This window comes from Lissotriton vulgaris, chromosome 3_1, assembly GCF_964263255.1.
Source record: "Lissotriton vulgaris chromosome 3_1, aLisVul1.2, whole genome shotgun sequence".
In the NCBI taxonomy this organism is placed as follows: Eukaryota; Metazoa; Chordata; class Amphibia; order Caudata; family Salamandridae; genus Lissotriton; species Lissotriton vulgaris.
The window spans coordinates 9,915,650-9,942,304 of NC_141689.1; the positions used below are offsets into that span (position 1 = coordinate 9,915,650).

Below are 26,655 nucleotides of genomic sequence, written 5' to 3' on the forward strand. Positions count from 1 at the left end.
GAGACAGAGGCGGGGCCTGACCAGAAGCAGGAAGTCGAGCGTGACCGGAGCTTCCCAGGAGGCAGGCTGCAAAGGCTGGCGCAAGGCTCCGGTGCAGAGAGAGGAGAGCCCTGTGTGCAGCCGGCGTCCGCCCGGGAAGCGAAGGAGCGGAGTGCCAGTGTCCCTGTGCCTGTTGACGCCGGAGGGAGCAGCCCCGGAGCGGGACCTGACTGGGCACGTTGTCTCCCCGGAAGAGTCCTGCGGAGTAGAAGTCCCGGTGAGTGGGGCTCCGTGCTTGCGTTTCTGGGGACAGGAGGTACTCTGAGCATGTTGAGGGCTGCGAGGGCCATGGTATTTGGAGTCCCAGGTGTGGGACTCCAACGATAGTGCCGGCATCTCTCCAGAGCCCACGAGGCCCCCCAGGGGCACTGGCTCGAAAGCGAAACTGACAAAGCACACACAGCAAGTAGCTAGGAGCGTGCTCCCGCGGTCAAAACTGAGAATAGCAAAGCGCGCGTCTGACTTGTGTCCACATTCCCAAATACGGCTGACAATAGGTTTCGAGCAGACACAAGCAAGCTTCGCTTGCTTGCATGTCTAGGCTCGACCTAAAAAGGAAAACAAGAAAAAGAAACCCATGACTAAACCCCCCCCCCCACTACCCCCTATCCTACCCCCCTCCCCCCACCCCACACCCACGTTCAGTGTCCACCACTTATTGTACCGTGGTCCATTCGCGCTAACCGAGTCATCCATCCTCCGTCTCCGAGAGACGCAACAGTCTGAGATATTGGGGGGAGGTGACCTCGCGGAATTCCGAAGACAGCAATGACATGGGCTGCCACAGCTCTGCATATTTGGCTCCCTCCCCAGCTGCTGTCAGAGAGAGCTTTTCCATGCCAAGCACTAGCCAGAGGCGATGTAACCATCCATGCAATGTAGGGACAAGCTTCGTCCTCCAGTGAGTGAGAATGTTTTGTATCGCTGAGCCCAACGCGATCGCAATCAGGCGACCTTTACGGGAGCGCAGCGGGTATGTCAGAGAATTTGGGAGTCCCAGGAGGACATATGATGGAAGACGGGGAATCTCTGTATCAAAATGCACATCCACCTCATCCAGAATCTGTTGCCAATATCCCTGAAGGAGTGTACAATCTCAAAGCAGAAGCACCAAAGTTCCTACCTGCCCACAGCCCTGTCAACACAATGCATCCTTGGAACGGTCCATTTTGTGTAGCCTTTTGTGGGTGTAATACCAATAAGCCACAATTTTTGTTAAGGTGTGTGTAAGCCCCATATGGTAGGCAGAGTGACGTGCTCTATAATAAATACTCTCCCATTCCTTACGGCTAAAAGTCCTTGCCAATTCCCAGGACCGGACTGGGAACCACAACCGGCCCTGGCAAAGTGCTCGGCCGGCCCCCCCTCCCCACTGGGGGTGTTGGAGGTGCCGCTGAGCTCTTTGCTGGGGCTGGGTTTCAGGCGATTTTTTTTTTACAGGGCCGAACGAAAGCGGGATTGGAGCCCAACCCTTTTTGGATATTACCCCAAGTTTAACGGTGAAAACCTCAGTGTCAATTCACGAAAATACGATAGAGTGCAGGGATTCCTAAACGTTTTAGAACTAAAAGTCACTTTTTAGAACGTGTTTTTTAAATGTATGGAAAGCATCGTTTGGCACCGCAATGTGATTTACAGACAGCAGATTTCCCATTGAAACGGCCACTACATTTGCAGACATGTCATTTTATAGAACACCTACAGTGCACAAACGATAAGGCGTGGAAATGAGGTTTCAGTGAATATTTATCATTTGTGCATCACCAAGTAAAGTGTCTTGGTTTGTTTTGATCCATTTCAAACCAGTGTTTCCATCACACTACAGAATTACAATAAAATGAGTTTCGTTTTGTGCATTGCTTCCCTCGCTGTCGAATCTGTGAAGTTCGTTTCCAGGTATTTACATTTTATCGGGTGCTACTGCCTTTCCTTTTAACACTCTCTGTACCCAGCAATGAGCTCTCCCTTCTTACTGCGAAGTGAGAGAAGCTTGTAAACAGCAATCCCCAGGTTAAAACCAGCATTCGCAATGCAATAGGTCTCGCATTTGTTAAAAGGTGTTGGCGTTGAAAATGACTTTTTTAACTTTGTTTTTTATTTGCAGACGAGTAATTATAAAAGTAAAAAACATTGTCATTTTTTACGCCAAGAGCTGTAACTTCAACAAATGCGATACTTATTGCATTGCAAATGCTTGTTACAATAAATGTATATCCCGTGCTCCTATCTGTATGTCTGACCTGCAGCACCTCGCAGGCTTGGATTGTTAAGCAGCTTGTGTTGCTGTCTGGCTGGTTCCTATTAGAGGAAGGCAGGGCGAGCTCCCACCAGGAGCAGCGGTGCTTACAGTGTCCATAGTGCCCTTGCCCTGACTTTTTATCCACATCCCAAATAATGTTTTTAAGAACAAGGCGTAACTAATGTTGGAGGGAAGCTACAACAGGCGCAATAACCCCTGGTATCCAGCAAGTACTCATGAACCCCTGTGATGTCTGGGCCCCCGACCTGTGGGGTCTCCTGCCCTCGCTGGGGGTCCCAGGTGTGGCCCCTCGCCGTTGGGGGGCTGTAACTTATCCCCAGAGCCCCTGTACATGGAGTCCTTGGGGTGCTCCTCCCAGCTCTGCCTCAGCCCCCCCTTACCTCCAGGGTCTCCTGCCCACGCTGGGGGCCCCAGGTGTGGCCCCTCGCCGCGGGGGGCTGTACCTCATCCCCAGAGCCCCTGTACATGCAGGAGTCCTTGGGGTGCTCCTCCCAGCTTTGCCGCAGCCCCCCGTACCTCCAGGGTCTCCTGCCCACGCTGGGGGCACCAGGTGTGGCCCCTCGCCGCGGGGGGCTGTACCTCATCCCCAGAGCCCCTGTACATGGAGTCCTTGGGTGCTCCTCCCAGCTCTGCCTCAGCCCCCCCCCCCGTACCTCCAGGGTCTCCTGCCCTCGCTGGGGGCCCCAGGTGTGGCCCCTCGCCGCGGGGGGGGGGGGCTGTACCTCATCCCCAGAGCCCCTGTACATGCAGGAGTCCTTGGGGTGCTCCTCCCAGCTCTGCCGCAGCCCCCCGTACCTCCAGGGTCTCCTGCCCACGCTGGGGGCACCAGGTGTGGCCCCTCGCCGCGGGGGGGGCTGTACCTCATCCCCAGAGCCCCTGTACATGCAGAGGTCCTTGGGGTGCTCCTCCCAGCTCTGCCGCAGCCCCCCGTACCTCCAGGGTCTCCTGCCAACGCTGGGGGGCCCCAGGTGTGGCCCCGCGCCGCAGGGGGGGTGGGGGGGGTGTGGCCCCTCGCCGCGGGGAGGGGGGGTGGGGGGGGCTGTACCTCATCCCCAGAGCCCCTGTACATGCAGGAGTCCTTGGGGTGCTCCTCCCAAGTCTGCCTCAGCCCCCCCTTACCTCCAGGGTCTCCTGCCCACGCTGGGGGCCCCAGGTGTGGCCCCTCGCCGCGGGGGGGGGGCTGTACCTCATCCCCAGAGCCCCTGTACATGCAGGAGTCCTTGGGGTGCTCCTCCCAAGTCTGCCTCAGCCCCCCCTTACCTCCAGGGTCTCCTGCCCACGCTGGGGGCCCCAGGTGTGGCCCCTCGCCGCGGGGGGGCTGTACCTCATCCCCAGAGCCCCTGTACATGCAGAGGTCCTTGGGGTGCTCCTCCCAGCTCTGCCGCAGCCCCCCCGTACCTCCAGGGTCTCCTGCCCTCGCTGGGGGCCCCAGGTGTGGCCCCTCGCCGCGGGGGCTGTACCTCATCCCCAGAGCCCCTGTACATGCAGAGGTCCTTGGGGTGCTCCTCCCAGCTCTGCCGCAGCCCCCCCGTACCTCCAGGGTCTCCTGCCCTCGCTGGGGGCCCCAGGTGTGGCCCCTCGCCGCGGGGGCTGTACCTCATCCCCAGAGCCCCTGTACATGCAGAGGTCCTTGGGGTGCTCCTCCCAGCTCTGCCGCAGCCCCCCCGTACCTCTAGGGTCTCCTGCCCTCGCTGGGGGCCCCAGGTGTGGCCCCTCGCCGCGGGGGGGGGGGGCTGTACCTCATCCCCAGAGCCCCTGTACATGCAGAGGTCCTTGGGGTGCTCCTCCCAGCTCTGCCGCAGCCCCCCCGTACCTCCAGGGTCTCCTGCCCTCGCTGGGGGCCCCAGGTGTGGCCCCTCGCCGCGGGGGCTGTACCTCATCCCCAGAGCCCCTGTACATGCAGAGGTCCTTGGGGTGCTCCTCCCAGCTCTGCCTCAGCCCCCCGTACCTCCAGGGTCTCCTGCCCACGCTGGGGGCACCAGGTGTGGCCCCTCGCCGCGGGGGGGCTGTACCTCATCCCCAGAGCCCCTGTACATGGAGTCCTTGGGGTGCTCCTCCCAGCTCTGCCTCAGCCCCCCGTACCTCCAGGGTCTCCTGCCCTCGCTGGGGGCCCCAGGTGTGGCCCCTCGCCGCGGGGGGGGGGGCTGTACCTCATCCCCAGAGCCCCTGTACATGCAGAGGTCCTTGGGGTGCTCCTCCCAGCTCTGCCGCAGCCCCCCCGTACCTCCAGGGTCTCCTGCCCTCGCTGGGGGCCCCAGGTGTGGCCCCTCGCCGCGGGGGGGGGCTGTACCTCATCCCCAGAGCCCCTGTACATGCAGAGGTCCTTGGGGTGCTCCTCCCAGCTCTGCCGCAGCCCCCCCGTACCTCCAGGGTCTCCTGCCCACGCTGGGGGCCCCAGGTGTGGCCCCTCGCCGCGGGGGCTGTACCTCATCCCCAGAGCCCCTGTACATGCAGAGGTCCTTGGGGTGCTCCTCCCAGCTCTGCCGCAGCCCCCCCGTACCTCTAGGGTCTCCTGCCCTCGCTGGGGGCCCCAGGTGTGGCCCCTCGCCGCGGGGGCTGTACCTCATCCCCAGAGCCCCTGTACATGCAGAGGTCCTTGGGGTGCTCCTCCCAGCTCTGCCGCAGCCCCCCCGTACCTCTAGGGTCTCCTGCCCTCGCTGGGGGCCCCAGGTGTGGCCCCTCGCCGCGGGGGCTGTACCTCATCCCCAGAGCCCCTGTACATGGAGTCCTTGGGTGCTCCTCCCAGCTCTGCCGCAGCCCCCCCGTACCTCTAGGGTCTCCTGCCCTCGCTGGGGGCCCCAGGTGTGGCCCCTCGCCGCGGGGGCTGTACCTCATCCCCAGAGCCCCTGTACATGCAGAGGTCCTTGGGGTGCTCCTCCCAGCTCTGCCGCAGCCCCCCCGTACCTCCAGGGTCTCCTGCCCACGCTGGGGGCCCCAGGTGTGGCCCCTCGCCGCGGGGGCTGTACCTCATCCCCAGAGCCCCTGTACATGCAGAGGTCCTTGGGGTGCTCCTCCCAGCTCTGCCGCAGCCCCCCCGTACCTCTAGGGTCTCCTGCCCTCGCTGGGGGCCCCAGGTGTGGCCCCTCGCCGCGGGGGCTGTACCTCATCCCCAGAGCCCCTGTACATGCAGAGGTCCTTGGGGTGCTCCTCCCAGCTCTGCCGCAGCCCCCCCGTACCTCTAGGGTCTCCTGCCCTCGCTGGGGGCCCCAGGTGTGGCCCCTCGCCGCGGGGGCTGTACCTCATCCCCAGAGCCCCTGTACATGCAGAGGTCCTTGGGGTGCTCCTCCCAGCTCTGCCGCAGCCCCCCCGTACCTCCAGGGTCTCCTGCCCTCGCTGGGGGCCCCAGGTGTGGCCCCTCGCCGCGGGGGCTGTACCTCATCCCCAGAGCCCCTGTACATGGAGTCCTTGGGTGCTCCTCCCAGCTCTGCCGCAGCCCCCCCGTACCTCTAGGGTCTCCTGCCCTCGCTGGGGGCCCCAGGTGTGGCCCCTCGCCGCGGGGGGGGGCTGTACCTCATCCCCAGAGCCCCTGTACATGCAGGAGTCCTTGGGGTGCTCCTCCCAGCTCTGCCTCAGCGCCCCCCCCGTACCTCCAGGGTCTCCTGCCCTCGCTGGGGGCCCCAGGTGTGGCCCCTCGCCGTGGGGGGGGGGCGCTGTACCTCATCCCCAGAGCCCCTATACATGCAGGAGTCCTTGGGGTGCTCCTCCCAGCTCTGCCTCAGCCCCCCCGTACCTCCAGGGTCTCCTGCCATCGCTGGGGGCCCCAGGTGTGGCCCCTCCCCGGGGGGGGGGCTGTACCCCTAAAGACGCACCCCTCACCTGTCTCCCTGAGCTGCCTGCGGAATTCAAACTTGGAGCCCGGAAGTGACAGGCATACCCGGAAACAGCAGAGGGGGCGGTCCGTACGGATGAGTCCCCCGTGCGCCGCGGCCTCACCCGGAAGTTGGAGGGTACGCCTCCGTACGCAGAGAGGGGGCGCGCGGCTGGTGCTTCCGGGTCACGAGCGTCAGCGCAGAGACGTGCGCCTGCGCAGCACTGATTTCTCTCTTTTTTCTTATTCCTTTATTTTATTGATGCGTTTTTGTCTCGCGCGGACTTTACCCGAGGGCGAAAGTTACAACTGGGACCAAACAAAACACAAGAGCATCGCTGCCAAGGTTTCAAAGCGCCAGCTGTGACACTTTTAGAATTTCAATGTAAATACGAGTGACTTTACAAGCGCTATGAGTGACACTTTCCTGCTCGCAAAACAAAGCAATCAAGAGAAGGGAAACTCATAAATATTACAAATGACACCAAGGGGACCAGACGTCCCGGATTTGCCCGGACAGGCCCCGTTTTTCACCAGCGGTCCGGACAGATTGCGGCAATTTTGTCTCATGTCCTTGTTTTTAGACAGTGAGAGGCGCTTTATTGGGTGTTCTAAAACTGTTATAAGAAAGCAATTTAATGAATAGATATGATTTTGATTTTAGAAATGACATTGTATTTATTCTTAACCGCATCGCTGCGGCGGCTTTTCCCGCTGTGCGCGGCAGATTCGAAATTACCGCGTTACGTGACGAGCTGGCCTTGTCATCCGCGCAGGACAGGTAAGCGCGATGACGAGCCCAGCTCGTCAATAGCCTCGAAGGGGTTAATGCATCTTCTGTGATCCTATGTTGATGACAGCTGTCATTCTGCGCCATTCCGTGGATGAAAAATTGCAGTATGTTGTGCCGTGTTTTTTTTATTATAAGGAAAGGAGATATGTTGTATGTTGTGCCAGCTTCATGTGAGGTCATTAGTATTCTAGGTGATGACACTTGGAGTGCTGATGACTTATTTATTTAGTGATTTATAGAGCGCCTGGTGACCCGGAGGCATCCCCGCGCTCACTTAGGGTTCTGTGCTGATGTCTAATGGGCTCTGGATTCCACATGAGGCGCTTGCTGAGGCAGGATGTTTGAGGCTTAGCTGCGATATCATTATAACCGAAATAACGAATTTCAACCTACCTGCGATTCTCTTTTCTGCCTTCTACTTGTCCATCTTTGTTACGTCATCCTGCGCCGGCACTACGGCCAGTCTGAGACTGGGTCTCTCACTGAACCTAAGCCGGGCTGTGACATCACTCAGGCTCTCTGCGCGCCCTGTGGGAATACAAAAAGATAGATATTTTGTATCTGTGAGTCTGAGCCCGAACAGCTAGAAGGGCGCCCAAGCCTACGGGAACAGCCTGCACAGACACTGGCGCGCACTTCTAGCTGCCGCACACTGTTTGCAGGGTGATTTATGTAATAGCTCTGAGGCTATGCTTATGCGTGACAATGCAGTTCAGTGCGGTGATGCGGAGCACCACACTGAAATGCATGCGTGTCACACCTGAGGCGTGATACTTGACAGGACTTCAAGAGGTAGCAAACGGTGCATTACAGGAGGAAAAAGTGACATGTGTGCAGGTTACAGAAGCGAACAAAGTACAAGTAGAGGTATAATACTGCAATAAATGGAAGACACTCAAACACAAGAACAGACGTCACATAGGCAATGGTGGCACTTGTGCAAGTATCGAAAGGAAACAAAATGTAAGAGGTAGCAAACAGTTTGTTACAAGAGAAAAGTGACGTGTGCAAGTTACAAAAGAGAACCAAACACAGGTAGAAGGATACTAACGGAAATGAATGGCAGAACACTCAACACCACTCAAACCACATGAACACACTGGGAAGGCACTTCCATAGTCATGGACAAAAGGATGGGGTAGAGAAGCAGGGGGCGAGAGAAGCACAGGGTGACAGAGAAGCACGGGGGCAGAGAAACACGGGGGCAGAGAAGCACGGGGCAGAGAAACACGGGGGCAGAGAAGCACGGGGCAGGCAAGCACGGGCACAGAACCACAGGGGGAAAGAAACACAGGGGGGCAGAGAACCACAGGGCAGAGAAGCACGGGGGGACAGAGAAGCTCGGGGGCAGAGAAACACGGGGGCAGAGAAGCACGGGGCAGACAAGGACAGGGGCAAAGAAGCACGGGGCAGAGAAGCACGGGGACAGAGAAGCACGGGAGCAGAGAAGCACAGGGACAGGAGAGCACGAGGGACAGGAGAGCACGCACAGGGGAGAGGAGAGCACGGGGAACAGGAGAGCATAAAGGACCGGAGAGTACAGAGGACAGGAGAGCACGGAGGAGAGGAGGGCACAGGGACAGGAGTGCACGGAGGACAGGAGAGCACGGAGGAGAGGAGAGCACAGGGACAGGAGAGCACGGGGAGAGGAGAGCACGGGGACAGGAGAGCACGGGGGACAGGAGAGCACAGGGACAGGAGAGCACAGGGGGGAGGAGAGGATGGGGGACAGGAGAGCATGGGGGACAGGAGAGCACGAAGGACAGAAGAGCACGGGGACAGGAGAGCAGGGGAGGGAGGAGAGCACGGGGACAGGAGAGCACATGGGACAGGACAGCACGTGGGACAGGAGAGCAGGGGGGGTCAAGAGAGCACAGGGACAGGAGAGCACGGGAGGGAGGAGAGCACAGTGGACAGGACTATATGGGGACAGGAGTGCACGGGAGGCAGATAAGTACAGGGGACAGGAGAACACAGGCGCCGCAACGCCTGCCTCCAGGTGCTAGCCCAGCCTTTGTGTAGTTTGAGGCACGGGGGGGCTCCGGGTGTTTGAAGAGGGGGGTGTGAGAAGTTGGCCTGATATATGATGCTCACTAGTTCTAGTGATCACCTTGTATCAGTCAAAACAACCCTTATGGTGATTGGTTGTAAGTCAACCTTATAGACCAGCTATCCTAATGGTAGCATGGACAAAGCAGTCTTAGGCTAAACTCTTTTGGCATGTGAAGCCAGCTGTTTTACCACACATAACCCCTTGAATACCAGATGAAAGGACACCACACAGGTTGTTATGAAAATAAACAGTATATTTATTAATAACAAACACCTCTGAACTCTTTATGAGGTCAGAGGGCTAAGCACATGACAATCTCTTAGGAAAAATACGATAAGTTGCACAAAATTACAATGGTGCCCTAGGGGCACGACAAACCATATACTAAGTAAATGGTATAAGTAGAACGAGTTAGGAAATGAAGATGCCCAGAGGCTGTAGGTTCGCTGGGACTACCCTACCCTAACCTTAGGTAAGTAAAGGGAGGCCCACGGGACGCGTGTGCAGAGTGTGAACTCACACACGAGATGCGGAACAAAGTCAATGGGCAGAACAAATTACGAAAAGGTAAGTAAAAGACAGTTCCTACTAGTTACGACAGGATACCTGGACACTAGGAGAGTCGATCTACTCTTGAGCACCGAAATGCTCTTGTTACCTCACCCACGGGCTGCGGGTGCATAGGTGTCAAAGTGTGTCGGGTTTCCACGTCGAAGTCTATGGAGCCTTGAAGAAAGATGCTGCAGGCGACCAGGAGGAAGATGTCCGGAGCGATCCACGGGTGGATCGAGGAAGATGAAGACCTGAAAGCAGAGGGGACAATGTTCAAAGTCACTAGCCAGTGACCGGTGTGGGACCAGGAAGGAACCAGATGTCGTCGTCGCGATCAGGTGAAGAGTGGACGCTTGACTCTGCAGCCACGTGGACCAGGAGGTGTCTTCGACGACCAGGGTGGAGGCATGAGCTGTCCCACGCAGGCTCTCGCTGTCGGCGGTGTCTGTTCTGGATTCAACATCAACAGGCCTTGGCAAAGGCAACCCACGCGGTGAGTGGAAAAGGCGTCAGGTGCGGACCAGGAGGGTCCGGGGTGCTCCTCTTTTGGAGGGGAGCAAGGGCCAGTCTGGAGCAACCAGACCAGCAGTGTAGTTTTCGTGAATCGTCGTCTAGGAGGCCACTAGCCAGCCGGCAAGTGACCAGACAACGCGTCGAGCAGCAACCAAGCAAAAGGCCCCCACGCAGATCTCGTGGATGCTGGAGGGCTGGTCTTCGGTTCAGGAGCTGCTCGGGGCTGGGGCTTCTCAATCCCCAAAACACTTTCTCGAGGATACCTCTGAAGTCGTGCTGGAAGCGAAGTGCAGTTTCTTCAAGATGGCCGGTCCCACGTGTCTCGTCGCACCCACAGATCTCAGCTGTGCTGCAGATGTAGGTAGAGGTCGGAGAGGTCTGGGAATCCGGGTCTTGTCGGGCTCTAAAGTCTGAATCCGGCAGGAAGGACGACAAAGTGAACCGCTAGGACGCTTGATGTTGCCTGCAGTTGCAGGGTGGACACTCCTTGCCCACAAGGGAGATTCTTCAGTCTTCTGTGGAGCAGAACGTCGAAGTCCAGAGTTTCTTCTTGTAAAGTTGTCAGGATAAGTCTAATTTGGAATGGGACCAGCTCCTACCTTTATTCTCCTAAAGGGGGCTGCACTAGTGACTAGGTCCCTCCCATGGGTGGGACCAGAAAGGGGGGTGGTTACACCCCCTATCCTTTGTCTGGTTTCGCGTCAAAGTTGGGGCTGGAGTGCCCCAGCAACTGGTTTGAACCGGGGTATGCACAGGGACACCTTGTTTGCCCCATTCATGTCTCATTCCTTTCAGGCCTGTCCTACCTAATACACAAAACCCCGTCTGGGGTGGTTCTAGCACCTCCCAAGGCAGGAAACCCTTTGTCCAGGCATCCCTCGCTGGAAGGACTCCCAGCAGCAGGAGGTCAGACCTGTGTCTGTGGTGGCAGCATCCATTTTGTGATGCTGAGGCTCTGCTTAACTTTAACCAGGGTTCACAGTTACATACATGTCGTGTCCCTCTAGAAGGGTGGAATGCAACCCATGTCGCCAGAACTTGCGAGGGGGTAGTATTCCAATTCGTATGACACCTTACTCGACATGTTTTGATAATGTTATACCAAAGTTAGCAATAACCGCGAGGATTATAATGCACTTAAGAGTATATGGTATAGCGTTATCATGGAAACAGCTAAAGGACTTGGTTCCGAAAGCTGTAGACAGGCTCAGCTCATGCTAGAGCACCATCTCACATAATTCCAAGAACTCTGCCTTCAGGATTGACAAAGCCTGTCATAGCAGTGACTGATAGGAGTATATGTGTCCATTTTGGGGTAAGATATAGGTATACTATATCTATAGCAAAGGGTGATTACACCACCTTGCCCCAGCTGTCTTACCAGCCAGTTGTGTCTGTTTAGATGGCCAGCCAGGGGTGGCATAATACATGCTTCAGCCCCTGGTAGGCCTTGGTTTCACCCATGCCCTGGGTACCTAAGGTACACTGTACAGGGGCTGATAAGGTGTCCCAATACCAATTGGTAAATGCACCTAAAGTACATGGATGCCAATTTAGAGAGAGAACAGCTAGGCTGTGGGTCTTATTAGCAGGCCCACAGCCAGGGAAAGTCGTAAACCAGTGAAGCAAAAAGCAAAAACCCGGTGTGACCATAGGATTGCAGACCCTACTCTCCTACATAACCCCCCCCCCAAAACTTAGGGACATTAAACTATCCTTGACCAGGTGAGTCTTCCTGTTTTAAGTGGAAATACCTGGAGAGACCATCTGCATTGCCATGGTCAGTCCCTGGTCTGTGCTCCACTGTAAAGTCCATCCCCTGTAGGGAAATGGACAACCTAAGAACGTTTGGGTTTTCACCCATCATTTGATTTAGCAATAAGAGGGGCTTATGGCCGGTCTGAATCTTGAAGTGAGTTCCAAACAAGTATGGCCTCAACTTCTTCAGGGCCCAAACCACAGCAAAGGCCTACCTCTCTATAGCTGACCAACGTTTCTCTCTAGGGGTCAGCCTTCTACTTATAAAAGCAATGGGCTGGTCATGACCATCAATATTCAGTTGAGATAGAACAGCTCCCACACCCAACTCAGATGCATCTGTTTGGACAATGAAGGTTTTGGAGTAGTCAGGACTCTTGAGAATAGGTGCAGTACACATGGCATGCTTCAGGTCATCGAATGCCTTCTCACAGCTAACTGTCCACTGAACTTTCTTTGGCATTTTCTTGCTTGTCAAGTCATTGAGTGGTGTCACAATGGACCCATAATTTTTGACAAACTTCCTATAGTAACCAGACAGGCCCAAGAAAGCTCTGACCTGTGTCTGGGTGGTTGGAGGAGCCCAGTCCTTTATGGCCTGTATCTTTCTCTCCAATGGTTGAACCTGGCCTCCACCTACAAGGTGGCCCAGGTACACAACCTGACTCTGCCCTATCTGGCACTTGGTGGCCTTGATAGTGAGGCCTGCCTTCTGCAGGTCCTCCAAAACTTTCCTCAGGTTGATCAGGTGATCCTCCCAGGTGGAGCTGAAGACAGCAATATCATCTAGATATGCTGCACAAAAGTCATCCAACCCAGTGAGAACTTGATTCACCAACCTTTGAAAAGTGGCAGGTGCATTTTTCAAACCAAAGGGCATCACCACAAATTGGTAATGACCTCCTGGGGTAGAAAATGCTGTTTAGGCCTTGGCATCCTCAGCTAACCTGATCTGCCAATAACCAGCTGTTAGGTCAAATGTACTCAAGAAGGTGGCAGAAGCCAACTTGTCTATGAGTTCATCTGCCCTAGGTATTGGATGGGCATCTGTCTTAGTGACAGCATTGAGACCCCTGTAGTCTACACAAAACCTCATCTCTCCCTTACCAGCCTGGGTGTGAGGTTTTGGCACTAGAACTACAGGACTAGCCCAAGGGCTCTCTGAGGGTTCAATGACTCCCAATTCCAACATCTTTTGTACTTCTTTCTTTATGCAGTCCCTGACGTGGTCAGGTTGCCTGTAGATTTTACTCTTGACAGGCAGACTGTCACCAGTGTCCACCTCATGGGTGCACCAGTCTGTCTGACTGGGTGTCAGTGAGAACATTTGTCTAAAGGATTGAAGAACCTGTTTGCAATCCTTTTGTTGATGCTCAGAGAGGCTGTCAGAAAGACTACACCATCTACTGACCCATCATCAGGGTTCTGAGTGAGCAGGTCTGGGAGAGGGTCACTCTCTTCCTCCTGTCCCTCATCTGTGGCCATGAGCAAGCCCATGTCCTCCCTGTCGACAAATGCCTTGAGCCTGTTTACATGAAGCACCCTGTGGGGGCTCCTGGGAGTTCCAAGGTCCACCAGGTAGGTGACCTCTCCCTTTTGCTCAATGATGGTATAGGGTCCAGACCATTTGTCTTGGAGAGCTGCTGGGGCCATTGGCTCCAACATCCATACCTTCTGTCCTGGGTGATACACAGTCAGGACAGCCTTTTGGTCATGCCAAGCTTTTTGAAGTTCTTGGCTGGCCTCAAGGTTTTTGGATGCCTTCTCCATATACTCTGCCATCCTGGAGCGGAGACCAAGTACATAGTCCACTATGTCAAGCTTAGGCTTTTTGAGAGGTAACTCCCATCCTTCCTTCACAAGACATAGGGGTCCTCTTACAGGATGCCCAAACAGAAGCCCAAAAAGGCTGTAGCCAACCCCCTTCTGTGGGACCTCTCTGTAAGCAAACAGGAGGCAGGGTAAAAGGATGTCCCATCTTCGCCTAAGCTTTTCAGGTAACCCTTTTATCATCCCTTTTAGGGTCTTGTTGAATCTCTCTGCAAGCCCATTGCACTGTGGGTGATAGGGTGTGGTAAATTTGTAATTTACACCACACTCCTTCCACATTGCAGTCAAGTATCCTGACATGAAGTTTGCACCCCTGTCAGAGACAACCTCCTTAGGTTACCCAACTCTGGAGAAAACTCCAAGTAGGGCCCTGGCCACAACAGGAGCTGTAGTGGTCCTAAGGGGAATAGCTTCTGGATACCTGGTGGCATGATCCACTACCACCCGTATAAACCTGTGCCCAGATGCTGTTGGGGGGTCCATTGGTCCAACAATGTCTATCCCCACTCTTTCAAAGGGCACCCCCACCACAGGTAGTGGTATAAGGGGGGCCTTTGTTGTGCCACCTGATTTGCCACTGGCTTGACAGGTGATACATCAGCGACAAAACTCTTTGGTGTCTTCAGACATGTGAGGCCAGTGAAATTGTGGGGCAAGCCTGTCCCAAGTCTTGTTCTGGCCTAAGTAACCTGCAAGGGGAATTTCGTGGGCTAAGGTGAGAAGGAAACCTCTGAGAAACAAGGCGATGACCAGCCTCCTGGTAGCACCAGGCTTGGGGTCTCTTGTCTCAGAGTATAGGAGTCCTTCATCCCAGTATACTTTGTGGGTACCTGTAGCATTCCCTGCAGCCTCAGCAGCAGCTTGCTGTCTGAGGGGTTCAAGGGAGGAACAGTCTAACTGTGCCTGCCTCAAGTTTGCCCTGGAAGGCCCCCCTGTCCCAAGAAACTCAACCTGTTCAGGTTCAAGCTCTTCTAAGACAGTTCCTTCTGGGGTCTTTGGGTCAGCCTCCTGAGAGGGCTGATCCTCAACCTGAGGCAGGGGGGAAGGCTCTGCCTTAACCATACTGTTCTTCCTCTTGGGTAGTGTCTGGTCCATTCTTCCAGGATCCAGCACTTGTTCAGCTGGGCATTTCTTGGCCTGTGACCTGGTCACAGCAAGGACATGTGAGGAGAGACCTAACATTTCTACATGAGTCCTGTACTCCACATCTGACCACAAGGAGGATTCCAAATCATTGCCCAAGAGACAATCTACTGGGAGGTCTGAACTAACTACAACCCTTTTGAGGCCAGTTACCCCTCCCCAGGAGAAGTTAACAACTGCCATACTGTGATTGGTAGTGACGTTGCTAGCATTGGTCACTAGGTAGTCTGAACCTAGCATGATCTAATCAGGGTCCACAAAGGTTGGTGTCACCATAGTGACACTGGCACATGTGTCCCTGTAGGCCTGAGCCATTTTTCCATTGATTAAAGGCGTTTGCCTGTACTTGCCCAGAGTACTGGGACTCACAGTAGGGGCATATCCATGTCCCCAGTACAAACAAGAACAGCCTGAGTAGGTATTCTGACTAAGTCAGAATCCACCTCAGTTCCCAGGGGTAACCCAACTATAGCCTTGGGGGTACACTATCACTACTAACTGTACTAGGGGGTGCAGGTGTCTTAGGGACAGTAGTGGTAGGAGCTGGGCCTTTCTTGGTGCACTCACTAAACCAGTGAGTCTTACTTTTACAGCATTGGCACCATGGTTTCTTTGGAACATCAGTCTTCTTCCTTTGGGAATTCAGGGACCCACCCTCCTTGGATTGTTGGGGCCCTGTTGAAGACTTCTGGTCATTTTGTTGATTCTGATTATTACCCTTTTGGTCTGCTTTCTTTTGGCCACCACCCTGGTTCTGGTTCTGCTGCTTGACCCTGGTTCTGACCCATCTGTCTGCCTTATTTCCCAATTCTTGGGGAGAGGTCAGATCTGAGTCAATCAGGTGCTGATGCAACAACTGTTTCTGACAATTATTTAAGATTTGCTCTCTCATAATACGATTGTACAATCCTGTGTAATCAGTAACTTTACTACCCAGTAACCAGCCTTCCAAAGCCTTAGTGGCACTATCAACAAAGTCAGTCCAATCCTGAGCCTGAGTTTTCTGGGTGTCTCTGAACATCAACCTGTACTGTTCAGTGGTTAAGCCAAACCCATCAATCAGTGCAGTTTTCAAGACTTGGTAATCATTAGCATCCTCATCTCTAACAGTGAAGAGCTTATCTCTACCTTTACCTTCAAAGGAGAGCCACAATATAGCTGCCCACTGACTCTGGGGTACCTGCTGTACTTTGCAGGCCCTCTCCAGAGCAGTTATCCATTTGTGGATACCATCTCCTGTCTTATAGGAGGGCACTATTTTACTCAGGTGTCTATTATCAAAACGACTGTATTTATCCCTAGGGAAAGTGCTGCCACCAGTGGGTGCTAACCCACTCAACTGTTGCTCCCTAGCAAAAGCAAGTTTCTCCTTGGCAAGGGCAAGTTCTTCCCTTTGAATCCTCAGATTACCTTCCTTCATCTTTGCCTCATGCTCTCTCTGAGGGGAAGTCATCCTCCTCTGAGCAGATGCACAAGAGGCATGGGAGTGAGCAGATCTGTTGGAGTCCCTAGAATGAGATCTATTTCTTCTGACCCCAAAGTTAGGCCTGCTTGTGGATGGTACTGGGGCTCCCCCAGTTCCTTCCCTATGTAGGTCTAAGTTGCCCCTTGTAAGTCTGCTGACTAAAGGTTGGCCATTGTCTGCCTCATCCTCAGATAAGCCTCCCTCTTCCCTACCATCTACATTCTCTGTTTCAGGGGGGTTAGAGTTTGGACCACTTTCTAAGGGGGGCATGTCCTCATCTGTAGGATCAGTGGGGCCTGTGTTAGAAGCCCTTCTAGCATCATATGTCTCTGAGAGACCTAACAGAAAAGTAGTGGTAGGGTTAGAACCCTGTTTCAGTCCCTTGGAGGTACACAATTGTCTCATCTCCTGGAAGCTGAGGGCTGCATATCTGGAAAGGACCTGTGGAGGGTCACTAACCACAAGGGGAGTCACTGAGGCCTCTCCTGTGATAGACATGCTTTCTAGGGAGGTGTAAGTGGTGCACTTACCTACACTATGGGTTTTCCTACTGATCCCTTGCTAAGAGTTGTAGTCAGGGTGTGCTAGGCCCTTTCTACTACAACAGCTGGTTCAGTAGAACTCAGAGTATTTCTAAGCTTGTTATATGTACCTATGGTACCTTATGTGATCTTTCAAATGATATCTCACGATTATATTTGGTAAAAACAACAGCAAGCTCAAATCCCAACCGCTGCACACCAATGTGAGAAGTTGGCCTGATATATGATGCTCACTAGTTCTAGCGATCACCTTGTATCAGTCAAAACAACCCTTATGGTGATTGGTTGTAAGTCAACCTTATAGACCAGCTATCCTAATGGTAGCATGGACAAAGCAGTCTTAGGCTAAACTCTTTTGGCATGTGAAGCCAGCTGTTTTACCACACATAACCCCTTAAATACCAGATGAAAGGACACCACACAGGTTGTTATGAAAATAAACAGTATATCTATTAATAACAAACACCTCTGAACTCTTTATGAGGTCAGAGGGCTAAGCGCATGACAATCTCTTAGGAAAAATACGATAAGTTGCACAAAATTACAATGGTGTCCTAGGGGCACGACAAACCATATACTAAGTAAATGGTATAAGTAGAACGATTTAGGAAATGAAGATGCCCAGAGGCTGTAGGTTTGCTGGGACTACCCTACCCTAACCTTAGGTAAGTAAAGGGAGGCCCATGGGACGCGTGTGCAGAGTGTGAACTCACACGCGAGATGCGGAACAAAGTCAATGGGCAGAACAAATTACGAAAAGGTAAGTAAAAGACAGTTCCTACTAGTTACGACAGGATACCTGGACACTAGGAGAGTCGATCCACCCTTGAGCACCGAAATGCTCTTGTTACCTCACCCACGGGCTGCGGGTGCATAGGTGTCAAAGTGTGTCGGGTTTCCACGTCGAAGTCTATGGAGCCTTGAAGAAAGATGCTGCAGGCGACCAGGAGGAAGATGTCCGGAGCGATCCACGGGTGGATCGAGGAAGATGAAGACCTGAAAGCAGAGGGGACAATGTTCAAAGTCACTAGCCAGTGACCGGTGTGGAACCAGGAAGGAACCAGATGTCGTCATCGCGATCAGGTGAAGAGTGGACGCTTGACTCTGCAGCCACGTGGACCAGGAGGTGTCTTCGACGACCAGGATGGAGGCACGAGCTGTCCCACGCAGGCTCTCGCTGTCGGCGGTGTCCGTTCCGGATTCAGCATCAACAGGCCTTGGCAAAGGCAACCCACGGGGTGAGTGGAAAAGGCGTCAGGTGCGGACCAGGAGGGTCCGGGGTGCTCCTCTTTTGGAGGGGAGCAAGGGCCAGTCTGGAGCAACCAGACCAGCAGTGTAGTTTTCGTGGATCGTCATCTAGGAGGCCAGTAGCCAGCCGGCAAGTGACCAGACAACGCGTCGAGCAGCAACCAAGCAAAAGGGCCCCACGCAGATCTCGTGGATGCTGGAGGGCTGGTCTTCGGTGCAGGAGCTGCTCAGGGCTGGGGCTTCTCAATCTCCAAAGCACTTTCTCGAGGATACCTCTGAAGTCGTGCTGGAAGCGAAGTGCAGTTTCTTCAAGATGGCCGGTCCCCTGTGTCTCGTCGCACCCACGGATCTCAGCTGTGCTGCAGATGTAGGTAGAGGTCGGAGAGGTCTGGGAATCCTGGTCTCTTCGGGCTCTGAAGTCTGAATCCGGTAGGAAGGACGACAAAGTGAACGCTAGGACGCTTGATGGTGCCTGCAGTTGCAGGGTGGACACTCCTTGCCCACAAGGGAGATTCTTCAGTCTTCTGTGGAGCAGAACGTCGAAGTCCAGAGTTTCTTCTTGTAAAGTTGTCAGGATAAGTCTAATTTGGAATGGGACCAGCTCCTACCTTTATTCTCCTAAAGGGGGCTGCACTAGTGACTAGGTCCCTCCCATGGGTGGGACCAGAAAGGGGGGTGGTTACACCCCCTATCCTTTGTCTGGTTTCGCGTCAAAGTTGGGGCTGGAGTGCCCCAGCAACTGGTTTGAACCGGGGTATGCACAGGGACACCTTGTTTGCCCCATTCATGTCTCATTCCTTTCAGGCCTGTCCTACCTAATACACAAAACCCCGTCTGGGGTGGTTCTAGCACCTCCCAAGGCAGGAAACCCTTTGTCCAGGCATCCCTCGCTGGAAGGACTCCCAGCAGCAGGAGGTCAGACCTGTGTCTGTGGTGGCAGCATCCATTTTGTGATGCTGAGGCTCTGCTTAACTTTAACCAGGGTTCACAGTTACATACATGTCGTGTCCCTCTAGAAGGGTGGAATGCAACCCATGTCGCCAGAACTTGCGAGGGGGTAGTATTCCAATTCGTATGACACCTTACTCGACATGTTTTGATAATGTTATACCAAAGTTAGCAATAACCGCGAGGATTATAATGCACTTAAGAGTATATGGTATAGCGTTATCATGGAAACAGCTAAAGGACTTGGTTCCGAAAGCTGTAGACAGGCTCAGCTCATGCTAGAGCACCATCTCACATAATTCCAAGAACTCTGCCTTCAGGATTGACAAAGCCTGTCATAGCAGTGACTGATAGGAGTATATGTGTCCATTTTGGGGTAAGATATAGGTATACTATATCTATAGCAAAGGGTGATTACACCACCTTGCCCCAGCTGTCTTACCAGCCAGTTGTGTCTGTTTAGATGGCCAGCCAGGGGTGGCATAATACATGCTTCAGCCCCTGGTAGGCCTTGGTTTCACCCATGCCCTGGGTACCTAAGGTACACTGTACAGGGGCTGATAAGGTGTCCCAATACCAATTGGTAAATGCACCTAAAGTACATGGATGCCAATTTAGAGAGAGAACAGCTAGGCTGTGGGTCTTATTAGCAGGCCCACAGCCAGGGAAAGTCGTAAACCAGTGAAGCAAAAAGCAAAAACCCGGTGTGACCATAGGATTGCAGACCCTACTCTCCTACATAACCCCCCCCCCAAAACTTAGGGACATTAAACTATCCTTGACCAGGTGAGTCTTCCTGTTTTAAGTGGAAATACCTGGAGAGACCATCTGCATTGCCATGGTCAGTCCCTGGTCTGTGCTCCACTGTAAAGTCCATCCCCTGTAGGGAAATGGACAACCTAAGAACGTTTGGGTTTTCACCCATCATTTGATTTAGCAATAAGAGGGGCTTATGGCCGGTCTGAATCTTGAAGTGAGTTCCAAACAAGTATGGCCTCAACTTCTTCAGGGCCCAAACCACAGCAAAGGCCTACCTCTCTATAGCTGACCAACGTTTCTCTCTAGGGGTCAGCCTTCTACTTATAAAAGCAATGGGCTGGTCATGACCATCAATATTCAGTTGAGATAGAACAGCTCCCACACCCAACTCAGATGCATCTGTTTGGACAATGAAGGTTTTGGAGTAGTCAGGACTCTTGAGAATAGGTGCAGTACACATGGCATGCTTCAGGTCATCGAATGCCTTCTCACAGCTAACTGTCCACTGAACTTTCTTTGGCATTTTCTTGCTTGTCAAGTCATTGAGTGGTGTCACAATGGACCCATAATTTTTGACAAACTTCCTATAGTAACCAGACAGGCCCAAGAAAGCTCTGACCTGTGTCTGGGTGGTTGGAGGAGCCCAGTCCTTTATGGCCTGTATCTTTCTCTCCAATGGTTGAACCTGGCCTCCACCTACAAGGTGGCCCAGGTACACAACCTGACTCTGCCCTATCTGGCACTTGGTGGCCTTGATAGTGAGGCCTGCCTTCTGCAGGTCCTCCAAAACTTTCCTCAGGTGGATCAGGTGATCCTCCCAGGTGGAGCTGAAGACAGCAATATCATCTAGATATGCTGCACAAAAGTCATCCAACCCAGTGAGAACTTGATTCACCAACCTTTGAAAAGTGGCAGGTGCATTTTTCAAACCAAAGGGCATCACCACAAATTGGTAATGACCTCCTGGGGTAGAAAATGCTGTTTAGGCCTTGGCATCCTCAGCTAACCTGATCTGCCAATAACCAGCTGTTAGGTCAAATGTACTCAAGAAGGTGGCAGAAGCCAACTTGTCTATGAGTTCATCTGCCCTAGGTATTGGATGGGCATCTGTCTTAGTGACAGCATTGAGACCCCTGTAGTCTACACAAAACCTCATCTCTCCCTTACCAGCCTGGGTGTGAGGTTTTGGCACTAGAACTACAGGACTAGCCCAAGGGCTCTCTGAGGGTTCAATGACTCCCAATTCCAACATCTTTTGTACTTCTTTCTTTATGCAGTCCCTGACGTGGTCAGGTTGCCTGTAGATTTTACTCTTGACAGGCAGACTGTCACCAGTGTCCACCTCATGGGTGCACCAGTCTGTCTGACTGGGTGTCAGTGAGAACATTTGTCTAAAGGATTGAAGAACCTGTTTGCAATCCTTTTGTTGATGCTCAGAGAGGCTGTCAGAAAGACTACACCATCTACTGACCCATCATCAGGGTTCTGAGTGAGCAGGTCTGGGAGAGGGTCACTCTCTTCCTCCTGTCCCTCATCTGTGGCCATGAGCAAGCCCATGTCCTCCCTGTCGACAAATGCCTTGAGCCTGTTTACATGAAGCACCCTGTGGGGGCTCCTGGGAGTTCCAAGGTCCACCAGGTAGGTGACCTCTCCCTTTTGCTCAATGATGGTATAGGGTCCAGACCATTTGTCTTGGAGAGCTGCTGGGGCCATTGGCTCCAACATCCATACCTTCTGTCCTGGGTGATACACAGTCAGGACAGCCTTTTGGTCATGCCAAGCTTTTTGAAGTTCTTGGCTGGCCTCAAGGTTTTTGGATGCCTTCTCCATATACTCTGCCATCCTGGAGCGGAGACCAAGTACATAGTCCACTATGTCAAGCTTAGGCTTTTTGAGAGGTAACTCCCATCCTTCCTTCACAAGACATAGGGGTCCTCTTACAGGATGCCCAAACAGAAGCCCAAAAAGGCTGTAGCCAACCCCCTTCTGTGGGACCTCTCTGTAAGCAAACAGGAGGCAGGGTAAAAGGATGTCCCATCTTCGCCTAAGCTTTTCAGGTAACCCTTTTATCATCCCTTTTAGGGTCTTGTTGAATCTCTCTGCAAGCCCATTGCACTGTGGGTGATAGGGTGTGGTAAATTTGTAATTTACACCACACTCCTTCCACATTGCAGTCAAGTATCCTGACATGAAGTTTGCACCCCTGTCAGAGACAACCTCCTTAGGTTACCCAACTCTGGAGAAAACTCCAAGTAGGGCCCTGGCCACAACAGGAGCTGTAGTGGTCCTAAGGGGAATAGCTTCTGGATACCTGGTGGCATGATCCACTACCACCCGTATAAACCTGTGCCCAGATGCTGTTGGGGGGTCCATTGGTCCAACAATGTCTATCCCCACTCTTTCAAAGGGCACCCCCACCACAGGTAGTGGTATAAGGGGGGCCTTTGTTGTGCCACCTGATTTGCCACTGGCTTGACAGGTGATACATCAGCGACAAAACTCTTTGGTGTCTTCAGACATGTGAGGCCAGTGAAATTGTGGGGCAAGCCTGTCCCAAGTCTTGTTCTGGCCTAAGTAACCTGCAAGGGGAATTTCGTGGGCTAAGGTGAGAAGGAAACCTCTGAGAAACAAGGCGATGACCAGCCTCCTGGTAGCACCAGGCTTGGGGTCTCTTGTCTCAGAGTATAGGAGTCCTTCATCCCAGTATACTTTGTGGGTACCTGTAGCATTCCCTGCAGCCTCAGCAGCAGCTTGCTGTCTGAGGGGTTCAAGGGAGGAACAGTCTAACTGTGCCTGCCTCAAGTTTGCCCTGGAAGGCCCCCCTGTCCCAAGAAACTCAACCTGTTCAGGTTCAAGCTCTTCTAAGACAGTTCCTTCTGGGGTCTTTGGGTCAGCCTCCTGAGAGGGCTGATCCTCAACCTGAGGCAGGGGGGAAGGCTCTGCCTTAACCATACTGTTCTTCCTCTTGGGTAGTGTCTGGTCCATTCTTCCAGGATCCAGCACTTGTTCAGCTGGGCATTTCTTGGCCTGTGACCTGGTCACAGCAAGGACATGTGAGGAGAGACCTAACATTTCTACATGAGTCCTGTACTCCACATCTGACCACAAGGAGGATTCCAAATCATTGCCCAAGAGACAATCTACTGGGAGGTCTGAACTAACTACAACCCTTTTGAGGCCAGTTACCCCTCCCCAGGAGAAGTTAACAACTGCCATACTGTGATTGGTAGTGACGTTGCTAGCATTGGTCACTAGGTAGTCTGAACCTAGCATGATCTAATCAGGGTCCACAAAGGTTGGTGTCACCATAGTGACACTGGCACATGTGTCCCTGTAGGCCTGAGCCATTTTTCCATTGATTAAAGGCGTTTGCCTGTACTTGCCCAGAGTACTGGGACTCACAGTAGGGGCATATCCATGTCCCCAGTACAAACAAGAACAGCCTGAGTAGGTATTCTGACTAAGTCAGAATCCACCTCAGTTCCCAGGGGTAACCCAACTATAGCCTTGGGGGTACACTATCACTACTAACTGTACTAGGGGGTGCAGGTGTCTTAGGGACAGTAGTGGTAGGAGCTGGGCCTTTCTTGGTGCACTCACTAAACCAGTGAGTCTTACTTTTACAGCATTGGCACCATGGTTTCTTTGGAACATCAGTCTTCTTCCTTTGGGAATTCAGGGACCCACCCTCCTTGGATTGTTGGGGCCCTGTTGAAGACTTCTGGTCATTTTGTTGATTCTGATTATTACCCTTTTGGTCTGCTTTCTTTTGGCCACCACCCTGGTTCTGGTTCTGCTGCTTGACCCTGGTTCTGACCCATCTGTCTGCCTTATTTCCCAATTCTTGGGGAGAGGTCAGATCTGAGTCAATCAGGTGCTGATGCAACAACTGTTTCTGACAATTATTTAAGATTTGCTCTCTCATAATACGATTGTACAATCCTGTGTAATCAGTAACTTTACTACCCAGTAACCAGCCTTCCAAAGCCTTAGTGGCACTATCAACAAAGTCAGTCCAATCCTGAGCCTGAGTTTTCTGGGTGTCTCTGAACATCAACCTGTACTGTTCAGTGGTTAAGCCAAACCCATCAATCAGTGCAGTTTTCAAGACTTGGTAATCATTAGCATCCTCATCTCTAACAGTGAAGAGCTTATCTCTACCTTTACCTTCAAAGGAGAGCCACAATATAGCTGCCCACTGACTCTGGGGTACCTGCTGTACTTTGCAGGCCCTCTCCAGAGCAGTTATCCATTTGTGGATACCATCTCCTGTCTTATAGGAGGGCACTATTTTACTCAGGTGTCTATTATCAAAACGACTGTATTTATCCCTAGGGAAAGTGCTGCCACCAGTGGGTGCTAACCCACTCAACTGTTGCTCCCTAGCAAAAGCAAGTTTCTCCTTGGCAAGGGCAAGTTCTTCCCTTTGAATCCTCAGATTACCTTCCTTCATCTTTGCCTCATGCTCTCTCTGAGGGGAAGTCATCCTCCTCTGAGCAGATGCACAAGAGGCATGGGAGTGAGCAGATCTGTTGGAGTCCCTAGAATGAGATCTATTTCTTCTGACCCCAAAGTTAGGCCTGCTTGTGGATGGTACTGGGGCTCCCCCAGTTCCTTCCCTATGTAGGTCTAAGTTGCCCCTTGTAAGTCTGCTGACTAAAGGTTGGCCATTGTCTGCCTCATCCTCAGATAAGCCTCCCTCTTCCCTACCATCTACATTCTCTGTTTCAGGGGGGTTAGAGTTTGGACCACTTTCTAAGGGGGGCATGTCCTCATCTGTAGGATCAGTGGGGCCTGTGTTAGAAGCCCTTCTAGCATCATATGTCTCTGAGAGACCTAACAGAAAAGTAGTGGTAGGGTTAGAACCCTGTTTCAGTCCCTTGGAGGTACACAATTGTCTCATCTCCTGGAAGCTGAGGGCTGCATATCTGGAAAGGACCTGTGGAGGGTCACTAACCACAAGGGGAGTCACTGAGGCCTCTCCTGTGATAGACATGCTTTCTAGGGAGGTGTAAGTGGTGCACTTACCTACACTATGGGTTTTCCTACTGATCCCTTGCTAAGAGTTGTAGTCAGGGTGTGCTAGGCCCTTTCTACTACAACAGCTGGTTCAGTAGAACTCAGAGTATTTCTAAGCTTGTTATATGTACCTATGGTACCTTATGTGATCTTTCAAATGATATCTCACGATTATATTTGGTAAAAACAACAGCAAGCTCAAATCCCAACCGCTGCACACCAATGTGAGAAGTTGGCCTGATATATGATGCTCACTAGTTCTAGCGATCACCTTGTATCAGTCCAAACAACCCTTATGGTGATTGGTTGTAAGTCAACCTTATAGACCAGCTATCCTAATGGTAGCATGGACAAAGCAGTCTTAGGCTAAACTCTTTTGGCATGTGAAGCCAGCTGTTTTACCACACATAACCCCTTAAATACCAGATGAAAGGACACCACACAGGTTGTTATGAAAATAAACAGTATATCTATTAATAACAAACACCTCTGAACTCTTTATGAGGTCAGAGGGCTAAGCGCATGACAATCTCTTAGGAAAAATACGATAAGTTGCACAAAATTACAATGGTGTCCTAGGGGCACGACAAACCATATACTAAGTAAATGGTATAAGTAGAACGATTTAGGAAATGAAGATGCCCAGAGGCTGTAGGTTTGCTGGGACTACCCTACCCTAACCTTAGGTAAGTAAAGGGAGGCCCATGGGACGCGTGTGCAGAGTGTGAACTCACACGCGAGATGCGGAACAAAGTCAATGGGCAGAACAAATTACGAAAAGGTAAGTAAAAGACAGTTCCTACTAGTTACGACAGGATACCTGGACACTAGGAGAGTCGATCCACCCTTGAGCACCGAAATGCTCTTGTTACCTCACCCACGGGCTGCGGGTGCATAGGTGTCAAAGTGTGTTGGGTTTCCACGTCGAAGTCTATGGAGCCTTGAAGAAAGATGCTGCAGGCGACCAGGAGGAAGATGTCCGGAGCGATCCACGGGTGGATCGAGGAAGATGAAGACCTGAAAGCAGAGGGGACAATGTTCAAAGTCACTAGCCAGTGACCGGTGTGGAACCAGGAAGGAACCAGATGTCGTCATCGCGATCAGGTGAAGAGTGGACGCTTGACTCTGCAGCCACGTGGACCAGGAGGTGTCTTCGACGACCAGGATGGAGGCACGAGCTGTCCCACGCAGGCTCTCGCTGTCGGCGGTGTCCGTTCCGGATTCAGCATCAACAGGCCTTGGCAAAGGCAACCCACGGGGTGAGTGGAAAAGGCGTCAGGTGCGGACCAGGAGGGTCCGGGGTGCTCCTCTTTTGGAGGGGAGCAAGGGCCAGTCTGGAGCAACCAGACCAGCAGTGTAGTTTTCGTGGATCGTCATCTAGGAGGCCAGTAGCCAGCCGGCAAGTGACCAGACAACGCGTCGAGCAGCAACCAAGCAAAAGGGCCCCACGCAGATCTCGTGGATGCTGGAGGGCTGGTCTTCGGTGCAGGAGCTGCTCAGGGCTGGGGCTTCTCAATCTCCAAAGCACTTTCTCGAGGATACCTCTGAAGTCGTGCTGGAAGCGAAGTGCAGTTTCTTCAAGATGGCCGGTCCCCTGTGTCTCGTCGCACCCACGGATCTCAGCTATGCTGCAGATGTAGGTAGAGGTCGGAGAGGTCTGGGAATCCTGGTCTCTTCGGGCTCTGAAGTCTGAATCCGGTAGGAAGGACGACAAAGTGAACCGCTAGGACGCTTGATGGTGCCTGCAGTTGCAGGGTGGACACTCCTTGCCCACAAGGGAGATTCTTCAGTCTTCTGTGGAGCAGAACGTCGAAGTCCAGAGTTTCTTCTTGTAAAGTTGTCAGGATAAATCTAATTTGGAATGGGACCAGCTCCTACCTTTATTCTCCTAAAGGGGGCTGCACTAGTGACTAGGTCCCTCCCAT

The 26,655-nt window shown here is 52.9% G+C and overlaps 2 protein-coding genes across 3 annotated transcripts in view; both read right to left on the reverse strand.

The window, feature by feature from the left end:
- The window catches only part of ARHGEF39 (Rho guanine nucleotide exchange factor 39), a 64,261-nt gene extending 58,059 nt beyond the window's left edge, over positions 1-6,202 (reverse strand). For both annotated transcript variants that reach the window (XM_086959993.1, XM_086959992.1), the window contains exon 1: positions 6,116-6,202. The gene's annotated coding sequence lies outside the window, so the exon portion shown is untranslated. The remainder of the gene's footprint in view (positions 1-6,115) is intronic.
- On the reverse strand, positions 577-26,655 carry LOC147725816 (uncharacterized). Its single transcript, XM_086962790.1, has 3 exons — positions 26,341-26,655; positions 23,462-25,379; positions 577-587 (listed from the first exon to the last, which is right to left on the reverse strand). Exons 2-3 carry the CDS (start codon positions 24,705-24,707, stop codon positions 577-579), a joined length of 1,257 nt encoding a protein of 418 aa, XP_086818916.1. The 5' UTR covers positions 24,708-25,379; positions 26,341-26,655.

Coding starts and splice junctions, on each gene's coding strand:
- LOC147725816 (XM_086962790.1), bottom strand. CDS start 24,707: ATGTCTATCACAGGAGAGGCCTCAGTGACTCCCCTTGTGGTTAGTGAC.